This window comes from Scophthalmus maximus, chromosome 9 (genome assembly GCF_022379125.1).
Source record: "Scophthalmus maximus strain ysfricsl-2021 chromosome 9, ASM2237912v1, whole genome shotgun sequence".
NCBI classification, from domain to species: Eukaryota; Metazoa; Chordata; class Actinopteri; order Pleuronectiformes; family Scophthalmidae; genus Scophthalmus; species Scophthalmus maximus.
Genome location: NC_061523.1, coordinates 7,234,698 through 7,253,020, shown reverse-complemented (window position 1 = coordinate 7,253,020; position 18,323 = coordinate 7,234,698). Strand labels below are relative to the sequence as shown.

The following is an 18,323-nucleotide window of genomic DNA, read 5'->3' as shown; positions in this document are numbered from 1 at the left end:
ACCAGCCTGAAACAGAAATTGTCAGAATAGTATAAAGTGCCCAAATAGTTCCAATGACTGTCCCCCTGTGGGGAGCGTGAGTGAACATAAAATCTGATGTTTCTTTTTTATTATTATTTGCAAGAGAAATACAAAATATAAGACATCTTAATAGTATATACACTGTACATTCATCTCCTCATCCAGACATTCCAGTTTGTTCGCACTGAGCGGCTGTCCCGTCAGTCTCTGCACCACCTCGTCAAAACCACGGCCTCCACACGGGCGAAGAGGAGTGTGGTGGCGACCCCTCCCTCGGCACGAGGTGCGGAGAGGATCTCAGCGACGAGAGCGGGGGGAGGTGGAGGCCAGCAGGGCCCGTGTGAGGGAGCGTGGTGGGCGAGAAACTGTAGAAGGAGGCGTTGGAGGACGGAGGTGACAGGCAGGGGGGGAAGGAGAAGTGAGAGGCGAATGATGGGAAAGAAGGAGAGGTGGCATATGTGGAGAAGGAAGGAGAGAACCAGGGGGAAGTGGGAGGGGAGAGATAGTCGTGGCACGGCGTGGAGCAGGAGAGAGGCTGAAACGGGGAGAGGGATGGAAACTTGGGAGACTCGTCTTTTCTCTCGAACGCGGAGAGGGCGTCCACGGAGGCCGCCTCGGGCCTCTCGGCGTCAGTCACGCTCTGGTTGAAGTCCGGCTTCAGCTGCTGCTGCTTCTCTGCGTGATGCCTCAGCCCCTCGATCAGGCTCGTCCTCTGCGCCGGCGTTATTCTGTGCATGTAGCTGGTCAGCTGGGCCACGCACTGCTGAAAGCCTGCACTCTGGATGGTGAAGAGAGGAGGAAGACCGGCCTCTGGGTGGTGAAGGCTCACCACAGGAGCGTGGGCCTTCGTCTGACTATCAGAAGAGTCTGCAACAAAGTGGAAAAAGGCACGAGGATGAGAGACGTAACCGGAGTGTGAGATTACGACATGAATTTGTTGCAGCAGAGGCAGGAGGAGGCTGTATGTAATTGTTTTGTCTGACTAACCGTTGCTCGGTTTCCGTCCACTGGTCCAATTCTGAAGATATTCCACGGCCAAGTCCAGAATCTCTGCCTTCTCTATTTTGGGATTCTGCAACCGCTGTGATTGGTAACGCAAAATCATAGAAAAGATTAATTTCATCGTTGTAAGATTTTGATTTTTTGAAAGTACACATATCTTCGATGGTTTTGACAAGACTCACTGCATCCGACGTGTGATTCAGCAGCAAGCTTCTCAGTTCAGCGAGACTCTGGTTTATTCGATCTCTTCTCTTCTTTTCAACAGCCGGCTTCAAAATCTGCAAAGAGAAGTTGTGATTGTGATAAGATTGCAGTCACTCATCAAAATGTCTTAGGGTTTGGTTTTTTTGACAAATGAATAAATATACTATTATGCAATAAAAATGTATTTAAATAATCATTTATGAATAATTTACTAATGCAATATGGATCAGTTATAAGGCATTAGTAAGAACTCTTGGGGTGTAATCATTCATGTTGGTTATTGTGTTTGCAGTCAGAAATCAAACTTAATTGTTTCTTTCTCTTCCCATTATTTTAAAAATATAAATCCACAGTTATAATGTTGTTCAGCAGTCAAGAGCCAGAGGTCCAATGATTCGTCCTCATAACGTAAAGAGCCAAAAAAAGACTGTCAGGCAAGAGAGGAATAAACACCAACTGGATTTCCTCAAGCTGCGTGGTAACTTATCAATGTCCTCCTTAATGTCTTAAAACTGATCTGCACGTTGGTGAAGCATTGGTTCTCATGCATTAGCTACAACAAGTGCGCAACATTGTTGGGACAGTGGACCCGAAAAGTGAAGGCGATTCTTACCCTTTTTCTGCTCCTGGCATCGTCCAGACTGGGATTGTGTAGTTTCCTGGTCATGTTGCAGACAGTGTTCTGGTCCGAGTGTCCTCACCGTCCTGTCCCGAGAGCTGCGGCTGTTGAAGAGGCCCCCTGTTCCCCGAGGCCGCTTATAGTCGGACCTGGCGCGGCCTCTGATTGGCTGACAGGTGTAAGTGACGACACTCGAGCGAAAGTGTTTTTTTATAATGCCCGTGTGCCTGGATAAGATCGAAACTAATAATGTACCTATATTGACCAATGATTACAAGTTGAGACAAAAACATGACATATTTGATCAAGTCATCGATCAAGTGGGGGTTTTTTTCATGCAGCCTGCATCAAAGGATGCCAAAACGTTTTGGGCTTTTTCTATTTATCATTTCTTTATTTCTGTTTTTCCAAAATCACTAGAAAAAAGTGCTTTGTTTTGTAGTAGTGGTACCGTTATATGTGAATTACAAGAGGAAATGATAAACATTGAGTAACTTGGGTCACATTCTTGATTCACACATTACTGCTCCTCTAATTGTATTCTTGAATGTGACACGTTGAGGTGAACGCTCCTCGGAAAACATGCTCCGGTGAAGTGAGACCATGGGAACCTCGTCTTTTTCTCGTGGGAACAGAGCTGAAGTGAGAGAGTGGCCAGCTCTGGTGGGGCTTTTTTTTTATGAAGTGTGAGACATCGGCACTTTGCACGAAGTGATGAAAAAGACCAAATGAGCGCACGTACAGAGAGAGAGACTGTTGGTGCCAAACGAAGAGGTGCCACGAGACGACCAGTGATTCCTGCGTGTTCGTTGGCCTACAGTAGATTCAATTGGATTAAAAAAAAAAAATACATTGAGCTGAATGTTGAAATTTTAGAGGCGAGAGTAAGGGCCCGTTTTGGGAACGGGGGGGGGGGGGGGGTCAAAAGGGGGAGCACATCAGGTCACATCTGTCCGCTGGCGTGACGAAGTGTGAGGGTGATCATTACACGTGAGTGTTAAGTGTGCGCGGCCTCAGGTCAGCTGCATACCTGATGTTTGGCTTCACACACGGGTTTTTTTCTTTTGTCAGTGTGTGTGTGTGTGTGTGTGTGTGCGTGTCTGGCACGCCCGAGGAGTCATGATATTACCAGTGAACGGTCCGTTTCTCCGCCACCAAAGGCACAGTCTTAAAACTAATTAGTTACCGTCGCAGGCTCAGGCGACCACATTATGGGACTTATTTATGGGGCGGGGCCACTTGTCTGAAATCCTCACACACACACACACACACACACACAGAGAGAGAGAAAGAGACTCATAACATCCAAGCAATAACTCTGTTCTGTCTATATTTTTTTTCCCTGCTCAGCAATAACCAGGCATTACCATATTTCGATCATAGAGCAAAAAAGATAATTTGGTCGTATAAAATGTATAGAGTGTCGATATAACCTAGAGTGAGGTCCCCGCTGCCATGGTTACCAGGAGCGAGCCCTGGGCCTCTGCCGGTCGCCCCCTCTTTGATTTTAAACGGAAGTATCAGTGCCTCTGAAAAGCCATCTAATCTCTCCGGGATCCCCCTGATCCGATCATCCCTGTGTTATCTCCACACTTTAGCCAATTGTGGGGATCAGTGGTGAGCATAAATCCAGTGCTGAAAGAGCATCACCCCCAAAACCCCCAAATCCCACTGCCACTCTGACCCCATACTCCCCTTTGCAATGACACATCTTTAGTGAACATTAAACATCGGACTGCTGCTCGATCGTGTCCAACACGTGAGGAGTCTCCACGAGAGCGAAGGGTCAAGACACCGACCACACCCGCTGAACACACACACACACACACACACACACACACACACACACACACACACACACACACACACTCACGAGCACTCCAAGGTGTGAAGCGGCCGCAATTTGGCTCTCCGAAACCATCAGGCGTGGTCCTATTATGAGATAGGTGTGTGTGTGTGTGGGTGTGTGTGAGTGAGTGTGTGTGAGAGTGTTATAAGAATTACTCTGCTTATTTGATGATATAACACATTGTTTTTGATTAAAAAAAAAAGTTCTTGCAACAGCACTTCTTTGGCAAGCGTGAACACAAGACAAGTAATTGTTTGGTATATGTGTGTGTGTGTGTTAAGAATTACTCTGCTAATTTGATGATAAGACACATTGTTTTGGATAAAAGGTTCTTGCAACAGCACTTCCATGGCAAGAGTGAACACCAGACAAGTAAACTTGGGGTGTAGGTGTGCGTTGAAGGGTGATAAATGGCTTCACCATACACCTAGCCCCCAATCATATAGGACAGAAAATATATATATAGTACAAATGTACTTTAAGGGTAATTAGAAATGAAAACAATATATAATAAAACGTCAGTTTGTGTGCTTGAACCCCCTGAGATGTAAATGAGATTAAAATAAATTCACATTCAACGGTCTTATTCTGTAAAAAGTACTTAGTTTGTGAGATAGCTCTTCACCTCAGTTGCATCAGACTGAGGTCAAAATGATCAGTGAAATGAATCAGAACGAATGTCTTAATAAAACACAAGTTTAAGTAATGAAAACAAAAACATTTGAGTGAAAGGACCTTTTAATGGATTAAAAAACAAGATGGTAACCCTTGGAGCTAGGAAAATACCCATGACGCATTCCCCTTATTTGAGGCTACATCTTCACTCTTTGTTCCATTCTGATTAGAAAGTGGAAAACAGACTGCGTGCCACATACAAAGTGATTTCATCGGATTCAGTTCTCTTCAATGTCACGGCCGCTGAATGAATGAATGAATGAATGAATGAGGGGCGTGTCCGGCAGGGGTGTGGCTGTGCACAGGGAGATCAACAAATTGCGACGAGGACGCGTGCCCATTTCATTTGGGATCTATACTGTACCGACACGACGCAGCTTCCAGCATGAAGATGAAGGCTTTATCTCCACCACAGTCTCCCAGGCAGAGGACTACGAGAAGGGTAAGCAGCTGAACTCCGCCAGGGGAATTTCTAAAAAGAAAACAAAGGGGGGAATATCATTCTAACATTGGACGTGTTCGATCCCAAGGTCCCCAAACCTCTGATGGAGAAACGCAGACGGGAGCGAATCAACCACAGTCTGGAGACTTTGAGACTTCTGATGCTGGACAGCACCCACAACGAGGTACGTCTGAGTCTTCTCATGTCATTTTTGTGATAGCTGAAAATGTATTAGTATCAATATCAGAGGGTATTCATTAGTGAGTCATTTCTACGTTTTTTCTTCTTCTCAGAAATTAAAGAATCCAAAGGTGGAGAAGGCAGAGATTCTGGAGAGTGTGGTCCAGTTCCTGAAAACGGACAAGCACGTGGAGAGAGTCCCGTCCAAGGAGCAGACCTGTGCCCGCCAGCACAACTACCACGACGGCATGAGGTCCTGCCTGCTCAGGGTCAGCCGCTTCATAGCCACCAAGGGCGAGGAGTCCGAGGACACCGACGGGGAGACGGCCCGGGACTCTCTTGCGCACCCTTCCTCACCCGGACACATCCGACACAAGGCCCCTACACCCACCCCCGTCAGTGACTCGGCTCCTCTGACTCCTCATCCGCCCCCCCACCACCACCGCCAGCACGACACCCCTCACCTGTACACTGCCCAGAGGACTGGTCTCCACTGTGAGATGCTCTCCTCCGCCGCGGCGTGCACGCACATCACCGACCCGGTGTGGAGGCCCTGGCCCCAGTAACAGACACTTCGATGACACAGATTTTTATTTTAGGAGCGATGCCGACAGACTGTGTAAATATGAATTTTATCGTACAGCCTGAACTCTCTTGTACAGTAAAGATATTTTCTATGACACCCCTCACGCACGCGTAAGATATTTTCCACTTGAGTGAGGCGTTTTTTTTCTCCCTTGCTTTGAGCATTTGATACTATAATTTACATTCTTTTTTTGTGTACAGTCGCGGGTGTCCGCGTCTGGTGTTGTTTTAACACCTTTATAGGTCACCATTTGGTGATGACTTTGCGCGTGCGTAAAGTGGTTGAAACGCGTGCGTAAAGGCTGCTTTTTCCCTTTTGTTTTTTATTTTCTCTGAGGTAAACATGCTTGTTGGATTCTCTGTTTCAATCCGCAATAAAAAGCACAACTTCCTGAACATTCCAGATCACCAGAGTGGCCTGTTTGCTTTGTCAATAGCTCGCACTTGAGCAGACGCTTCAGCTGTCTTTTAAAAAAAGAGAGTGGGGGATTCTTCAGAGCATTTAACACATACTTCACCCAGGCTGGACAACCGTTATGACACATTTTTTCCCATTGAAATGTTGATATGCTCGGCGGCTCGGTCAATTCCCGAGATGGGTTATTCAAATGTAGAAAAGAAAAAACCAGAGCGGTCATTCACACTATGAATGACTCCAGACATGCTTCAAGCGGGAAAGTGTCCAATCTACAAAAATACAGACGGCCACCAAGTGCAAGAGCATTCATTTCACTTCACTATGGAGAATGTTGAAAAATGATGTTCAATAAAATGTGCCATCGAATTCAAAAGTTCAGTCCGTTTTTTTCCATCAGCAAACACCGCCTTTTCACTGATGAGTGGGGGGGGTCCCATAAATGTGGGTGTTACAGCAGTAGTGGACAGCAGAATATAAGAAAGCAATAATACTAATAATGTATTATTAATAGGATATGTACAAAATATTAGTTATAAATACTGTATGGGCAATAATTGCACATTGAGAATGAATATAGTTGCACAGTTGCAAGTGTTCCAATGATTTATTACAGTGGTTGAGTCCTGGGGAGAGTGTGTGTGTGTGTGTGTGTGTGTGTGTGTGTGTGTGTGTGTGTGTGCGTGTATGTGTTATTCAACACTGCGAGAACTTCATTGTTCATTCAGATGCCTGACCTGCCAAAAAAGTGTTTCCAAGTAAATCCCCCCAAAAACATGAAGCAGAAGTACAATCTTCGCCTATTGCTTAACAGCGGGATATCATTTTACACGCTGAACTGTTTCCGTGATGCTATATAGTTTCAGAATTTCAGTGGTTTTGTATATTGGATCAAAGTGTCTGGATGTTGCAGATGTGTTTGTGCAACGATCACCTTCGTTTGCATGTTGAGGAACTGCACTGCAAAGGCTCTCACGCATATCAACATATCAATGCACACTGACGAGCTCCTAACTGTTCTTCTCCATCCTGGGTAAAAGTGCGTGCTAAGGGCCCTGCAGACTCCCCTCCCTGATCCTTTCCATTGAAAAATTGTGGGTGTGAATATTTTCCTTAGATGCACGTCCATAATGACATGTACATCCAATTCATCATCTAGTGAAGGGGATCATCTATCCCACTACTTGGTCCAGTATAGCGCAGCGCTCTCGCACGCATTCCCCCACGGCCAGTTCGAAACCGTCCCGTATCAAAGGAGGTCTTAGTCCCGCTGGGCTGGTCTCTGGACAGGATGCCCCTTTGTGCGCCCCGCGGCTTAACCCCGCGGCGAAAGGCCCGCAGGACTAAGTAAATCAATTAAAGTCGGAATCAGATTATGCAGGTTTCATTCGAGGGGCATCTGGTCTCAATGCCGTTCAAACGTATTGTCCGTCTCAACTGGATATAGATTAGTGCAGCGCGGATGTGTCTGCTTACAGGGGTTCCAGCGTGTTTACTTTAGACGGAGGAGACACGTCCCGGTGACTGAAGAATGACCTCACCCATCACCACCACCACAAAGTTGTTTCTACAAGGGTTGTTGTTTTAACCACATCAATAAATTCAAAAGTGACGAGTCACCTTTTGGTCTCGTCGACGAACCATTTGATGCCTCCGCTTCCCATGGACCAAATCGTTATGATATTTTCAAAATCCTCAGAAGTTGTTTAACGTTTGTGTGGAGAGGATCAGCTTGTTTTGGCCATCAGCTGACAGAGTTGCAGTCCTGTGTCAATACTTGTATAGACACAGGACTGCAACTGCAATATATCCTATGCCAAAACTTGAATAAAACTAGTAATTCAACAGTTAATCGATTAGTAATCTATTAATAAATTAATCGCCAACTACTTTGATAATCGATAAACGGGTTCAAGTCGTTTTTATGAAATATCAAAATTCTGTGATCTCAGCTTCTCAAATGAATATTTTCTGGTTTCTTTGCTCCTCTGTGGAAGTAAACTGAATATCTTTGGTGCGAAACACCGTTTCGGGGGGTTGTGTAAACATGATCACATTTTATGGCATTTTATGGACCAAAGAAATAATTGATTAATCGAGAAAATAACCGACAATTTAATCGATTATGAAAATAACGGCTAGTTGCCGCCCTAAATAAAACACCTCGAAACAGCGCCATGGTTTCATTTCCACGGAATTTCATGGATATTTTTTTTTATAGCTATATTTTACAGATGGTCTTCCCCCGCGGCCACGTGTCGACCAGCCGCGGTCTGGACATTATACTGTGACAACACGGCACCTCGGGTGTTAATGGGTCGGCTGAATGCCCGGCACCCACGCGCCAGAGGTGACGGGCTCGTGCACGGGGACTGATGAGTGGCACGTCTATAAAACATGTTCATGTGTCTCAGCCAGTGCAGCACTTTGTCTTTTAGTTTTAAAGCCTCTAACGAAGAGGACGTAGATGTTAAACAACTTAAATATAACAATATAAACATATAGCTTTCAAATCAAAGTAATGGTTTAACGTTTGGTTTAAGTCTGACACTTTATATTTGAATTAATTTAATAAGATATGATAATTATGCTTGTCTATGCTATGTTTAGTTGTAATTTGCATGTTCATATGTTGGATTTTTACATCCCCATTTTTTAAAGGGACATTCTGACACATATCCCCGTCAGGACTAACTCCACGCCGTGTTGTTGTACAGTACACTTATTATACTGTGTGTAAATATGAGGCTAATTGACGCCCAGTTGTTTAAGGGAAACTTCGTAAAACGTCCTGATGCATTGTCTGGTATATTTTACGGATGGTTAATCAGCAAAGATGTATTAAAATATATCTATATTTATATCTATATATTTATGTGATTTCTGGTTGAGGACGTTAACGCCGTCAAACATGTAGAAGATGTAGTTGTTTTTTTATCGTTCATGTTGCCTGAATCCTCCGCTGGTGGTAGAAGACGAACAATGCTGCACCGCTGTGCCTGGTTTCACTTCTGAGCTGAGGGGCGGGACAGCGACTGGACGACATCTGCCCTGGTGGCCACGGGCCTCGGTAATCAGAGCAGATGTAAAGGTGCAGGGACACGGACACGCCATCAGACAACTCACATCCGACAAAGAGCGCCTGCTGTGTGTCTGCTCTTCGTCGCATACGTCTCACCGTGTCAGGCCAACAGAACTGTACCCAGAACACACCGCGGCCATCTGTGGAAAGATGTTAAAACTTCTATAGTCAACAACATTTTCACACAGAGATATTATATTTGGTTGTTATGATCACAGATATAGGGATGATAATGTATTTTTCCCCTCATCCATCTGATCTTGATTCTGGCCAAATTCCACATCCCCTGTAACAAAAACAAAAAAACTAAAAGCAGCTTATTAATGTATGCAATATGTTTAGTGGCTTTACGTTATTATTTCTGTCCGTTTTATTTTCCTTTTTTCTCCATTTAATGTAATTTCTTATTTTATTGAGTATTTTTCATTATAAGTGATTTTAGACTAATAGACATAAATAAATAAATAAAGCAACTAGTTCATACATTCTGCGCATGCGTGAGAGAAAATGACTCTCCATACCAGCAGGGGGCGGTAGTTCGTAAACGTCAGTCAGAAAGCGGACACCGGAACACACAAGCAATGACGTTGATTGTAAACAAAACAATCTTGCTCACCGTGGTGCTGAACTGCCAACGTTGGAAATGGCCCTGGCGTTGTCGTCGCTGGGTCTGCTGTTGCTGGGAGAAGAAAGGAGGAGGCGGAGGCGGGACACGATAAGACGGAACCGCACCGAATGGGTGAATTCCCGGATCTCGCAGCGCCAGGCTCGGGGGCATCTCCGAAGATCGTGTCGGGATGCTGGAGGTGAACGACGCCCCCGACATGAGAGACTTCGCTCGGCTCTTCCCCGACCAGTTCCGCGCGCGGGAGGAACTCGTCAGTCCGCTATACAGAAGCAAAACTACCAACTACCGGGACCGCATCTCTGTGGGGGAACGACTGGCCGTCACACTCCGCTTCTTGGCAACAGGTGAGCGGGCTGAATGTTTTTTGCGAGGCCTATTCGTTTCGTCAAGGTGTGATGCTACAGATGACTAAGTTTTGTGCTCGTCAATATGTCCAGTTGAGAGCTTCAAGACCTTGTGCTACCAGTTCAGAATGGGAGCATCCACGATACGACAGTTCGTTCCTGAGACGTGTGCTGCTGTCTACCAGGTGTTAGAAGACACATACATGAAGGTACGTGTAATGTCTGCTTTTACTCTCGGATCATTTGAAAAAGTCTTCATTTGAATGGCGTTAACGTTGTTTGCCCTTTTCCAGTGCCCAGACTCCGAAGAAGAGTGGCAGCAAGTAGCGGATGGATTCCGGGTTGGTGGAACTTCCCGAACTGCCTCGGTGCTTTGGATCCCACCAGGAACCGGATCCACACGTCACAAGGACGAACACACACACTCTCCGTCGTCTTAATGGCCGACATTATCCTCTGGTCGACACATCTGGTCGACACATCCTCTGGTCGACAGCTGCTACAGGTTCCTCTGCGTAGACGTCGGCCGCAGTGGGCGAATTGCGGATGGCAGAGCGTTTGGTGGACGTTCGCTGCAGGAAGGAGAGCAGGTCATCCCACATCCCTGCAACCGCACCGCTCCCTGCTCGACCTGGTGGCTCCGCACTGCGTTGTGGCCGAAGAGGCATTCCCCTTGACGGAGTCCTCATGACCGCAGGCTGTCTGAGGAACAACGGATCTCCAATTACAGGCTGTCGAGGCCTCGGAGGGTGGTAGAAAACGTCTCAGTGTCCTAGCCAGCCGCTTTCGAGTGTTTCTTACCACCATCAACATCCAAGACCCTGCCAAAGTGGAGGACATTGTTTTGGCTTGCTGTGCCTTGCACAACTTCCTGCGGACAGAGAGTGTCCACATGTACATGGCGGGGGTCGTTGACAAAGAAGGTCCAGATTAGGAACCATCCCAGGAAGATGGAGACAAGCCCCCCTACCACACACAGCCAATGCTACATCACGAGCCAAGTAGCACAGGGACCAACTATGCCGCTACTTTTTTGTCTGAATGTGGTACGGTGCCTTTTCAATGGGATAAAACGTAACGTGTTTATCTTTTATGATTACTTCTTTTTTGAAAAGCTGTTTGGTGTGCCTACAGCCAAGTCTGACATTATTAAATAAAGTTTGTATTTTGCATTATACCATCTTGTCTGGTGTTCTATCTTGCCATAGTGATTGCCAAAATAAAAGGATGGAGACCACTTCCACAATTTGCATTTTTGGCATCTGAAAGAAGTCACAGCTTGAAGGGTCAGTAACTTTTTTTTAAATCAAAAACAGTGTTTTATCAAAAAAATGTGCAGAATAATTCTGAAAAGGAAAACACGCACGCACGCCATAATTTTGGGGTGATATCAATAGAAAACACAGCTCACACAATTAAAACTAAAGGAAGAGGTATGACCTTTCATGAAAAACAATTTAATTAGTAACAAGAGAAAAGTCACAGTAATAACACTGTAAATTAATGACAGGATACAAGCAGAATTTACTGAACCTCACGTAACTGAATTACATTGTTTTATGACTATTCCCTTCTACTGTTTCTATGTGTTTGTATGTGTGTATTTGTGAGAATGCAGCTTCATCTCTCGGTCAGACTTTGCCACCAGCGAGGCCCTGAGCTTTCTGATACTCCTGCTGTAGACTGGACAGGATTTCTCGGTGATGATCAGATTTCTTTTCCAAGTCTTTCAGGAGCGTCTCATACCTTTGACTGATCAATGAAAGGAGAAGAACAACACAATATGAATATATAGATTTTTTAAAGTGCTAAACAAACACCAGAGAAGTTATGTACACTGAATGCGCTCACACGAGAGATGTGGCACACATTTCTATATAAAATATTATCTTTTGACTCCATGGAATGGAACAAATTATTCCACTGTCATTACATACTAATGATAGTGAATCCATCTCACAAACATGCAGAATAGACTAGGTGAGAAAAAAATGATGAAAAATGCAACAATTCAACAGCACCGCAAAATAACCATGACATTTGATCAAATCTGCTTTTCTTGTTGTCTCCTATCGTTTGACCTGTTGTCGAGTACATTACACAACTGTGGTAAGTATACAACTGTGACCTCGTGTAATCAATTACCAACACTACACAATGATCCATTAAGTAAATTGTGAGCCACAATTGGTCGACTGAGACATCCCGTCAATCACATAAACACAGTTCTGTCACTTCCTTTAAATAACAATAAAACACATTCCAGGGGATGAGGGCGTCATATAATAAAAACCACCATGGTGTTACTTCACATATATTAAAAGAGATGAGGACGTAACATTTTGAGGTTGTGTGTGATATTCATATCAGGAAAAGAGCATCTTTCTTAAAAACACTGATATCATACAATAATGTAATTATAATAACATGACGATAATAATAACACTAAACATTATTAATGTCACATCCAATTAAGTGTAAATTCCACAATTATAGCCGATCTTACTGTACGCCACTCGCATCTTACACATTGAACTTAAAGCTGCATTCATCCGACACATTTAAAGGGAGTCATCAAACAGGAACAAAACTTTTTGGCCTCTGAGGATGTTCAATCTAGATATGAAGTATCTTCCCAGGTTTTGAAACACGAGCCCGACAGATATATCATTTGGTCAATAATATCGGCCAATGTGAGCCTTTCACAGACATATTGGTTTGCCGAGATGAAAACCTTTATTTTACAGTAATAGAATGCAGAAAAGCTGTTCATTTAAGTTACATTTGACATTAAAAGGTTATTTGTGTTTCCTTTTTATTTAGTTATTCATGGTAAAGCTTATGGTTAAACCTTAAAATATCAAGCCTCAATTACATTTCTCTGTCATAAGGGTTTGATAACGACATCTACGTAATTATCGCCCAGTTATATTTCGATATTACAGTATCAGAAATGCTATACTATCAGTCACGCTCTAAAAATAACCCTATTTTATGCTCCAGCTTCTACAGGTCAGCTATGACCACTACTACAGTGCATCCGACCAGCATTTCAAAATAAATGTTGCATTTAAGGATGATGATTCAATATTTATAATAACGCAACAATTTGTTAAAGTGGAAAAATCATTCTAATCCTCGTCCAGTATTAACAAAGCATGCACACACTGTCAACACACAGGTTAGCTACGTGATGATCATATCTGACTGGTATGGACTGTAACCTCACATAAGGAGTATGGCCCTGATCAATACACTACTGCTCTTCTGATGAATATGAAATGACGTGATCTCATCTAGTGAGCATCCAACGTGTCTTTTGTGTGGGCCAGGCTTTACTGAAATAAAATCAACAATCTCTTGCGTGCAGGGGATTCAAACACTGGTAGAATGCTGTTTTGTAGGACTTTGGGTATGAACCAAACATTGGCGACTCACATTTCTCCGTTGATATAATCCAGCCTTTTTGCAACCGTGGCTTTGGCCTCGTCCAGATCTTGCTTCACTAATACAGGCCCAATAAGTTTATAAACTATGTTTGTGCTGATCAGCAGATCCAGCTCCTGGAAGGAGAAACACAGAGAGAGAGAGAGAGAAACAGAGATCATATATTTGATCCAGAACACTTCCTGTATGCAACATTTGAAGGAGTCCAGTCATGAACAATAAGTTATAAGAAGGACATGAGTTCTTTGCTCACCTCTTTGACAATGTTGTTCTCCGTAAGCTGCGTCTCCAGCTTCTGTCTAGCCGACATGCTCTTGCTAACATCTGAACGACACACAGGCATTTGCGGGTGAGTGTAGGTACAGTAGTTATGGATCACATGTATATATTAACCTATACAATAGAACAATGCTGTGACGATAAGCAATAGTATAAATATCCAGCTAATAATAAACTAGCTCGTTCACTGTCCGACAGGCAGGCCAGTTAGCTCGCCCGACCCACAACATGGCACGATATGATAATTGGAAAATGCGACCTACCTTTCTGCATCTGCGTGTATTTTTCTACCTCCGCTTTTAGCTTCTTTTGAATGACGTCTGCCATGTTTGTGTTTGCTCGAAGAAGGAGAAATGCGTCGCACTACGGGGCCGAGGAAATGTTTTTCTCAAAGAGTGTCGGCAGCGAAATGTGGTGTGACATGAAAGTGTTGCGTTCGCTAACAGGAAGAGACAGCGGCTCTAGCGGATATGGACGAGCCCCTTCAAAGTAAGAGCCTCCTCTACTTGGGGGGGGTTCACGACAAATAAAGTAAAATTAAGTTCACTGCGCAGAAAAACAAACGGACATTAAAAGGCACTTCGCAGTACGAATGCGCATATGAAATATGATTTGAATGTGTTCTCGCCCCCCTTCCATAGATCTACTAATAATACCCCGCTTCTCGCAGTCGGTGATTCATTTCGTCGTCGTCACCGTTGCGGCTGTTTACGACAGTGGTTTTACGACAGTGCGCTCGGCTCCTCGCATCACCCGAGTTCAAGATGGCCTCGTCGTTTTGGAAAGGTGTCGTCGGCGTCGGACTCTTTGCCTTAGCTCACGCGGCGTTCTCGGCGGCACAGCGTGAGTATGAGGGCGGCGGGCGAGCGGAGGTTGTCGGCGCCCCCGGTTCACCCCGGGGCCGGGCGCTCCGGCGGGTTGACAAAACCAGCCGGACGGGCCTTTCGGCTAACTGGCTAACTCGATGCTACCACTGCTCAGCTCAGCTCTGAATCAGACAAAGATTTTATTTTTTTTAGTTATTGTTTAAACGCCACAGTCAGTGATGTGTAAAGGCCTGTGCTTACTTTAACCGTATATTCAAAAGACGACCTCTTTCAGATGAACCCATCTTATCTCCCATCAGATCGATCGTACATGCGACTCACAGAGAAGGAAAACGAGACACTACCATTCGATGTGAGTGACGTTCATCCTGTCAGTGCACAGTTCACAACTGCAGACGTCTCTTCTATTTACCACTACTCTCCTGTCTTTGTTCCCATTGCAGATTGTACTACAGACCATCTTGTCGTTTGTGATGACCTGCTATGGCATCGTCCACATCGCCGGAGAGTTCAGAGACATGGATGCCTCCTCGGAGCTGAAAAACAAGTAGGTTGAGTCTCCCCCTGCAGCGCCTCGCTCCCCCCGCCGATGATCGCGCTCGTGTCCTCTCACAGGAGGGATCCCGCGGTTCACCACCTCCACCTGCATTCAGAGCAACGTCCCTCAGAGACGAGAATGTGCCTCGGTGGCTCTTGTTATATTGTGGGCCTGCATGGTGTGATGGCGTGGTGCAACTCCTTCATTGTGCAAATCTGCAGATTGTTGTTTTCGATTAATTGTTGAACCGTTTAGCTCATGAAAAACTAACAGGAAAATGTTTCTCAGAGGGAAAAATACTAGGGCTGCAATTAACGATTGTTTTCATAATCAATTAATCCGTCGAATATTTTCTCGATTAATCGATTAGTCGTTTGGTCCATAAAACAGTGAAAAACGTCCATTGGATGATTTTTTTTTTTGTCCGCACACCAAAGATATTTAGTTCACTGTCATAGAGGAGCGAGGAAACCAGAAAATATTCACATTTGAGAAGCTGAAAAAAGAGAATATTTCCTCTTTTTTTCATAAAAACTACTTGAACCAATTAATAGATCATCTAAATAGTTGGCGGTTACTTTAATAATCGATTACTAATTTATTAATCGATTAACTGTTGCAGCTCTAAACAACAGTGTTCTCGCTTTGCCTGTTTTGTATAAGAGGATTGTTCAGTGTCATGTCTCATATGCCAAAGAAAAACATATAACAAATATTGAATGCATCGGGAAAAAATATCTTCCAGCAAAGAAAACAATACGTATTCATTTCTTTGTTACATTGTATATTATATTGTTTTCTTTTTCTTTCTTGTAAATGTAAACAGGATTTAATTTTCAGGCTTAACTTTCCTGTTTGGCCAAACCCATTTTACTGTATGTTAAGGTTATTTATTTTATTTGCACCATGTGAAATAATTAAGATCCCAGGAAAAAGACAAAAGCATTTTGTCTTCTAAAACGTGCAGATGAATTACTGCATCACCACATGACGAGATGGTCATTTAGATATACTTCCTTTACTCAGTTCTGACCGCAAATGTTTTGATGATCTTGGGGCTGCTACAATCGATAAATTAATTAGTTCCAAGCTTTGATAACTTAAATTAATTATTCACTATAAAAAATACAGAAACGGGGATGAATGTCCAGCACAGTTATCCAGAGTTCGAGGTGAAAACCAACAGATATTGAGTTTACGATTATATACAACAAAAGGGCAAAGGCAGGACACTGATTGTGTGTGTGTGTGTGTGTGTGTGTGTGTGTGTGTGTGTGTGTGTGTGTGTGTGTGTGTGTGTGTGTGTGTGTGTGTGTGTGTGTGTGTGTGTGTGTGTGTGTGTGTGTGTGTGTGTGTGTGTGTGTGTGTGTGTGTGTGTGTGTGTGTGTGTGTGTGTGTGTGCGAGGGAGCGAGGGAGCGAGCGAGGGAGGGAGCGAGGGAGCGAGCCTGCGAGCGTGCGAGGGAGCGAGCGTGCGAGGGAGCGAGGGAGGGAGTGTGAGAGAGAGAGCAATTAATTTCCCAACACACTGCTGCAGTTGGTGTCCAACTTGTGTATAACCGCCTGTTCATCTCTTTGAAACAACAACTTTTGCAGTACCAGCATTTTCAGAACTTTGTGTTTTGTTTCCCCCCCCTCCTCCCCCCCAGAACCTTCGATACACTGAGGAACCACCCATCCTTTTACCTTTTCAATCACCGGGGTCGGGTGATGTTCCGAGTGCCGGAGGAAGAACCCTCCTCGGCGCGCAACCAGCAAGCTATTCCCAACCCCATACGGCTACGCAAGCTGGAGCATTTGCACTGAGACTGGCCTTCTCCTGCCTGTAACATAATCTACGTCAGATAAGATTCGTTTTTTGTTAGATGGAGGGGGCACCGCGAGAATTCATCCTCCTCTACTTTTATATATTAACTAATATGCTGTCCAAACTTGCATTTGTTCCATAGAAGTGGTCACTACCATGTTCAACACTGACTGTGCCAACCCTTCAGTTTTTCAGGCAGATTTGTTTGTACAGTATGTAAATGCTTTGGAGTCTTAAGATACTGAGACATCCCCCCCTCCTCTGTCCCTTCTGAACTCATTTGGGATATTGCTGTCCTTTGTATATCCTTTGTGTGAGGGGGATAAACACGCTTGTCAACTCCCTGTTTGATTTCAACCACACATCAGTCTCGAGCTGGGGCAGAACTTTTTGTTAAACGAAATGTGTTTTGTTGTATGAACCGAGGACCCTTTTTATTTCCTTGAAGATTTCCTAGAAACATAAAAGCTCATCTGTACATCCTGTTTGCAATAAAGAGGTTTGATTTATGCTGCAAGTGAAATGTGTGGGAGCAGACAACACAACGAGACAGACGTTCTAACGATACTGTGAACAATAAGGCAGAGTAGAGAGTCATGGTACATTCATTGGGTGAAGTTTATTTTTTCCTTCGTTTTACATTTTGTTAAGATTTAACAGATTGTTTTTAATTTAATAAAAGGCGTACTGATTTTACAAGGTGTCGGAATCTATTTTGTAATGTTGCCTCAGAGCTCATTCAGGGCCTGGAAAGTGTTTTTTTCCCCCCAAACAAAAGGGCATCCATCAATAACTGCCCTGACAGACTCTTTTTTTTTCAGTAAATATTAAGAATTTTGTTACAAATAAATTTACTATCACAATTTTATGAAATCACTGCAATAATAACTGCATGCAGAGGTGGACTTTATAAGGGTGACCTTGCAGCTGGAGTGCTGCAAGGTCTCCAAAAAAAATTCCACCTTACGTGCAGTTATCCATGTTGGCCTGTAGGTGTCAGCAGAGGCTTGGCTTTCAGTCTCGAGTTATACTAGAAACCTATGGCGCTTCTAACTGTATTTATCTTGTGCAGTATGAAGTGTTTCATGTCCAGTCTGTCCTCTTTATTCACTTCAGCTGAGTGTGGTTTCTCTGGGACACATTTGTGGTTAGTTCCAGATATGATTTTAGTTTAATTTAGTTATTTCTGGTGGATTTATTGAAGCTTTAGGAAATTGGTTGTCATTTGTTATTTGGTATTTCCAGTTGGTTAGTGGGTCACGAGATAAATCAGGAGGTCAGGAGATGATCCAAAAGATAGAGATACAGGAAAACTTGTTTGTTTTCTCGTGAGTTATTTTAAACCCCTTTTCAGGCAAAAACATTGTTTAAAAACTGGTCA

At 44.0% G+C, this 18,323-nt stretch overlaps 4 protein-coding genes across 4 annotated transcripts; 2 read left to right on the top strand and 2 right to left on the bottom strand.

Moving 5' to 3' along the window:
- Positions 1–204: 204 nt before the first annotated feature.
- Positions 205–1,986, bottom strand: her11 (hairy-related 11). Its single transcript, XM_035650073.2, has 4 exons — positions 1,841–1,986; positions 1,206–1,301; positions 1,009–1,102; positions 205–888 (listed from the first exon to the last, which is right to left on the bottom strand). The coding sequence occupies exons 1-4, from the start codon at positions 1,892–1,894 to the stop codon at positions 242–244; spliced, it is 891 nt and encodes a 296-aa protein (XP_035505966.2). The 5' UTR covers positions 1,895–1,986; the 3' UTR covers positions 205–241.
- A 2,568-nt stretch (positions 1,987–4,554) lies between these two features.
- Positions 4,555–5,558, top strand: her5 (hairy-related 5). The gene is made up of 3 exons (XM_035650794.1): positions 4,555–4,812; positions 4,901–4,996; positions 5,106–5,558. The coding sequence occupies exons 1-3, from the start codon at positions 4,756–4,758 to the stop codon at positions 5,556–5,558; spliced, it is 606 nt and encodes a 201-aa protein (XP_035506687.1). The 5' UTR covers positions 4,555–4,755.
- Positions 5,559–11,482: 5,924 nt separating this feature from the next.
- Positions 11,483–14,242, bottom strand: pfdn6 (prefoldin subunit 6). The gene is made up of 4 exons (XM_035649816.2): positions 14,036–14,242; positions 13,747–13,817; positions 13,485–13,609; positions 11,483–11,798 (listed from the first exon to the last, which is right to left on the bottom strand). Exons 1-4 carry the CDS (start codon positions 14,097–14,099, stop codon positions 11,678–11,680), a joined length of 381 nt encoding a protein of 126 aa, XP_035505709.1. The 5' UTR covers positions 14,100–14,242; the 3' UTR covers positions 11,483–11,677.
- Positions 14,243–14,454: 212 nt separating this feature from the next.
- Positions 14,455–17,638, top strand: mmgt1 (membrane magnesium transporter 1). The gene is made up of 4 exons (XM_035649815.2): positions 14,455–14,615; positions 14,899–14,951; positions 15,043–15,146; positions 16,785–17,638. Exons 1-4 carry the CDS (start codon positions 14,537–14,539, stop codon positions 16,939–16,941), a joined length of 393 nt encoding a protein of 130 aa, XP_035505708.2. The 5' UTR covers positions 14,455–14,536; the 3' UTR covers positions 16,942–17,638.
- The last annotated feature ends 685 nt before the right edge of the window (positions 17,639–18,323 follow it).

Coding starts and splice junctions, on each gene's coding strand:
- her11 (XM_035650073.2), bottom strand. CDS start 1,894: ATGACCAGGAAACTACACAATCCCAGTCTGGACGATGCCAGGAGCAGA. Junction 1,302..1,840: donor ATGCCAGGAGCAGAAAAAGG/GTAAGAATCGCC, acceptor TTCTCTTTGCAG/ATTTTGAAGCCGGCTGTTGA. Junction 889..1,008: donor TGGACGGAAACCGAGCAACG/GTTAGTCAGACA, acceptor ACTTTGTTGCAG/ACTCTTCTGATAGTCAGACG.
- her5 (XM_035650794.1), top strand. CDS start 4,756: ATGAAGATGAAGGCTTTATCTCCACCACAGTCTCCCAGGCAGAGGACT. Junction 4,813..4,900: donor GGCAGAGGACTACGAGAAGG/GTAAGCAGCTGA, acceptor TTCGATCCCAAG/GTCCCCAAACCTCTGATGGA. Junction 4,997..5,105: donor TGGACAGCACCCACAACGAG/GTACGTCTGAGT, acceptor TCTTCTTCTCAG/AAATTAAAGAATCCAAAGGT.
- mmgt1 (XM_035649815.2), top strand. CDS start 14,537: ATGGCCTCGTCGTTTTGGAAAGGTGTCGTCGGCGTCGGACTCTTTGCC. Junction 14,616..14,898: donor GGCGTTCTCGGCGGCACAGC/GTGAGTATGAGG, acceptor ATCTCCCATCAG/ATCGATCGTACATGCGACTC. Junction 15,147..16,784: donor TCCTCGGAGCTGAAAAACAA/GTAGGTTGAGTC, acceptor CCTCCCCCCCAG/AACCTTCGATACACTGAGGA.
- pfdn6 (XM_035649816.2), bottom strand. CDS start 14,099: ATGGCAGACGTCATTCAAAAGAAGCTAAAAGCGGAGGTAGAAAAATAC. Junction 13,818..14,035: donor ATACACGCAGATGCAGAAAG/GTAGGTCGCATT, acceptor TGTGTCGTTCAG/ATGTTAGCAAGAGCATGTCG. Junction 11,799..13,484: donor GATTATATCAACGGAGAAAT/GTGAGTCGCCAA, acceptor TTCATTGATCAG/TCAAAGGTATGAGACGCTCC.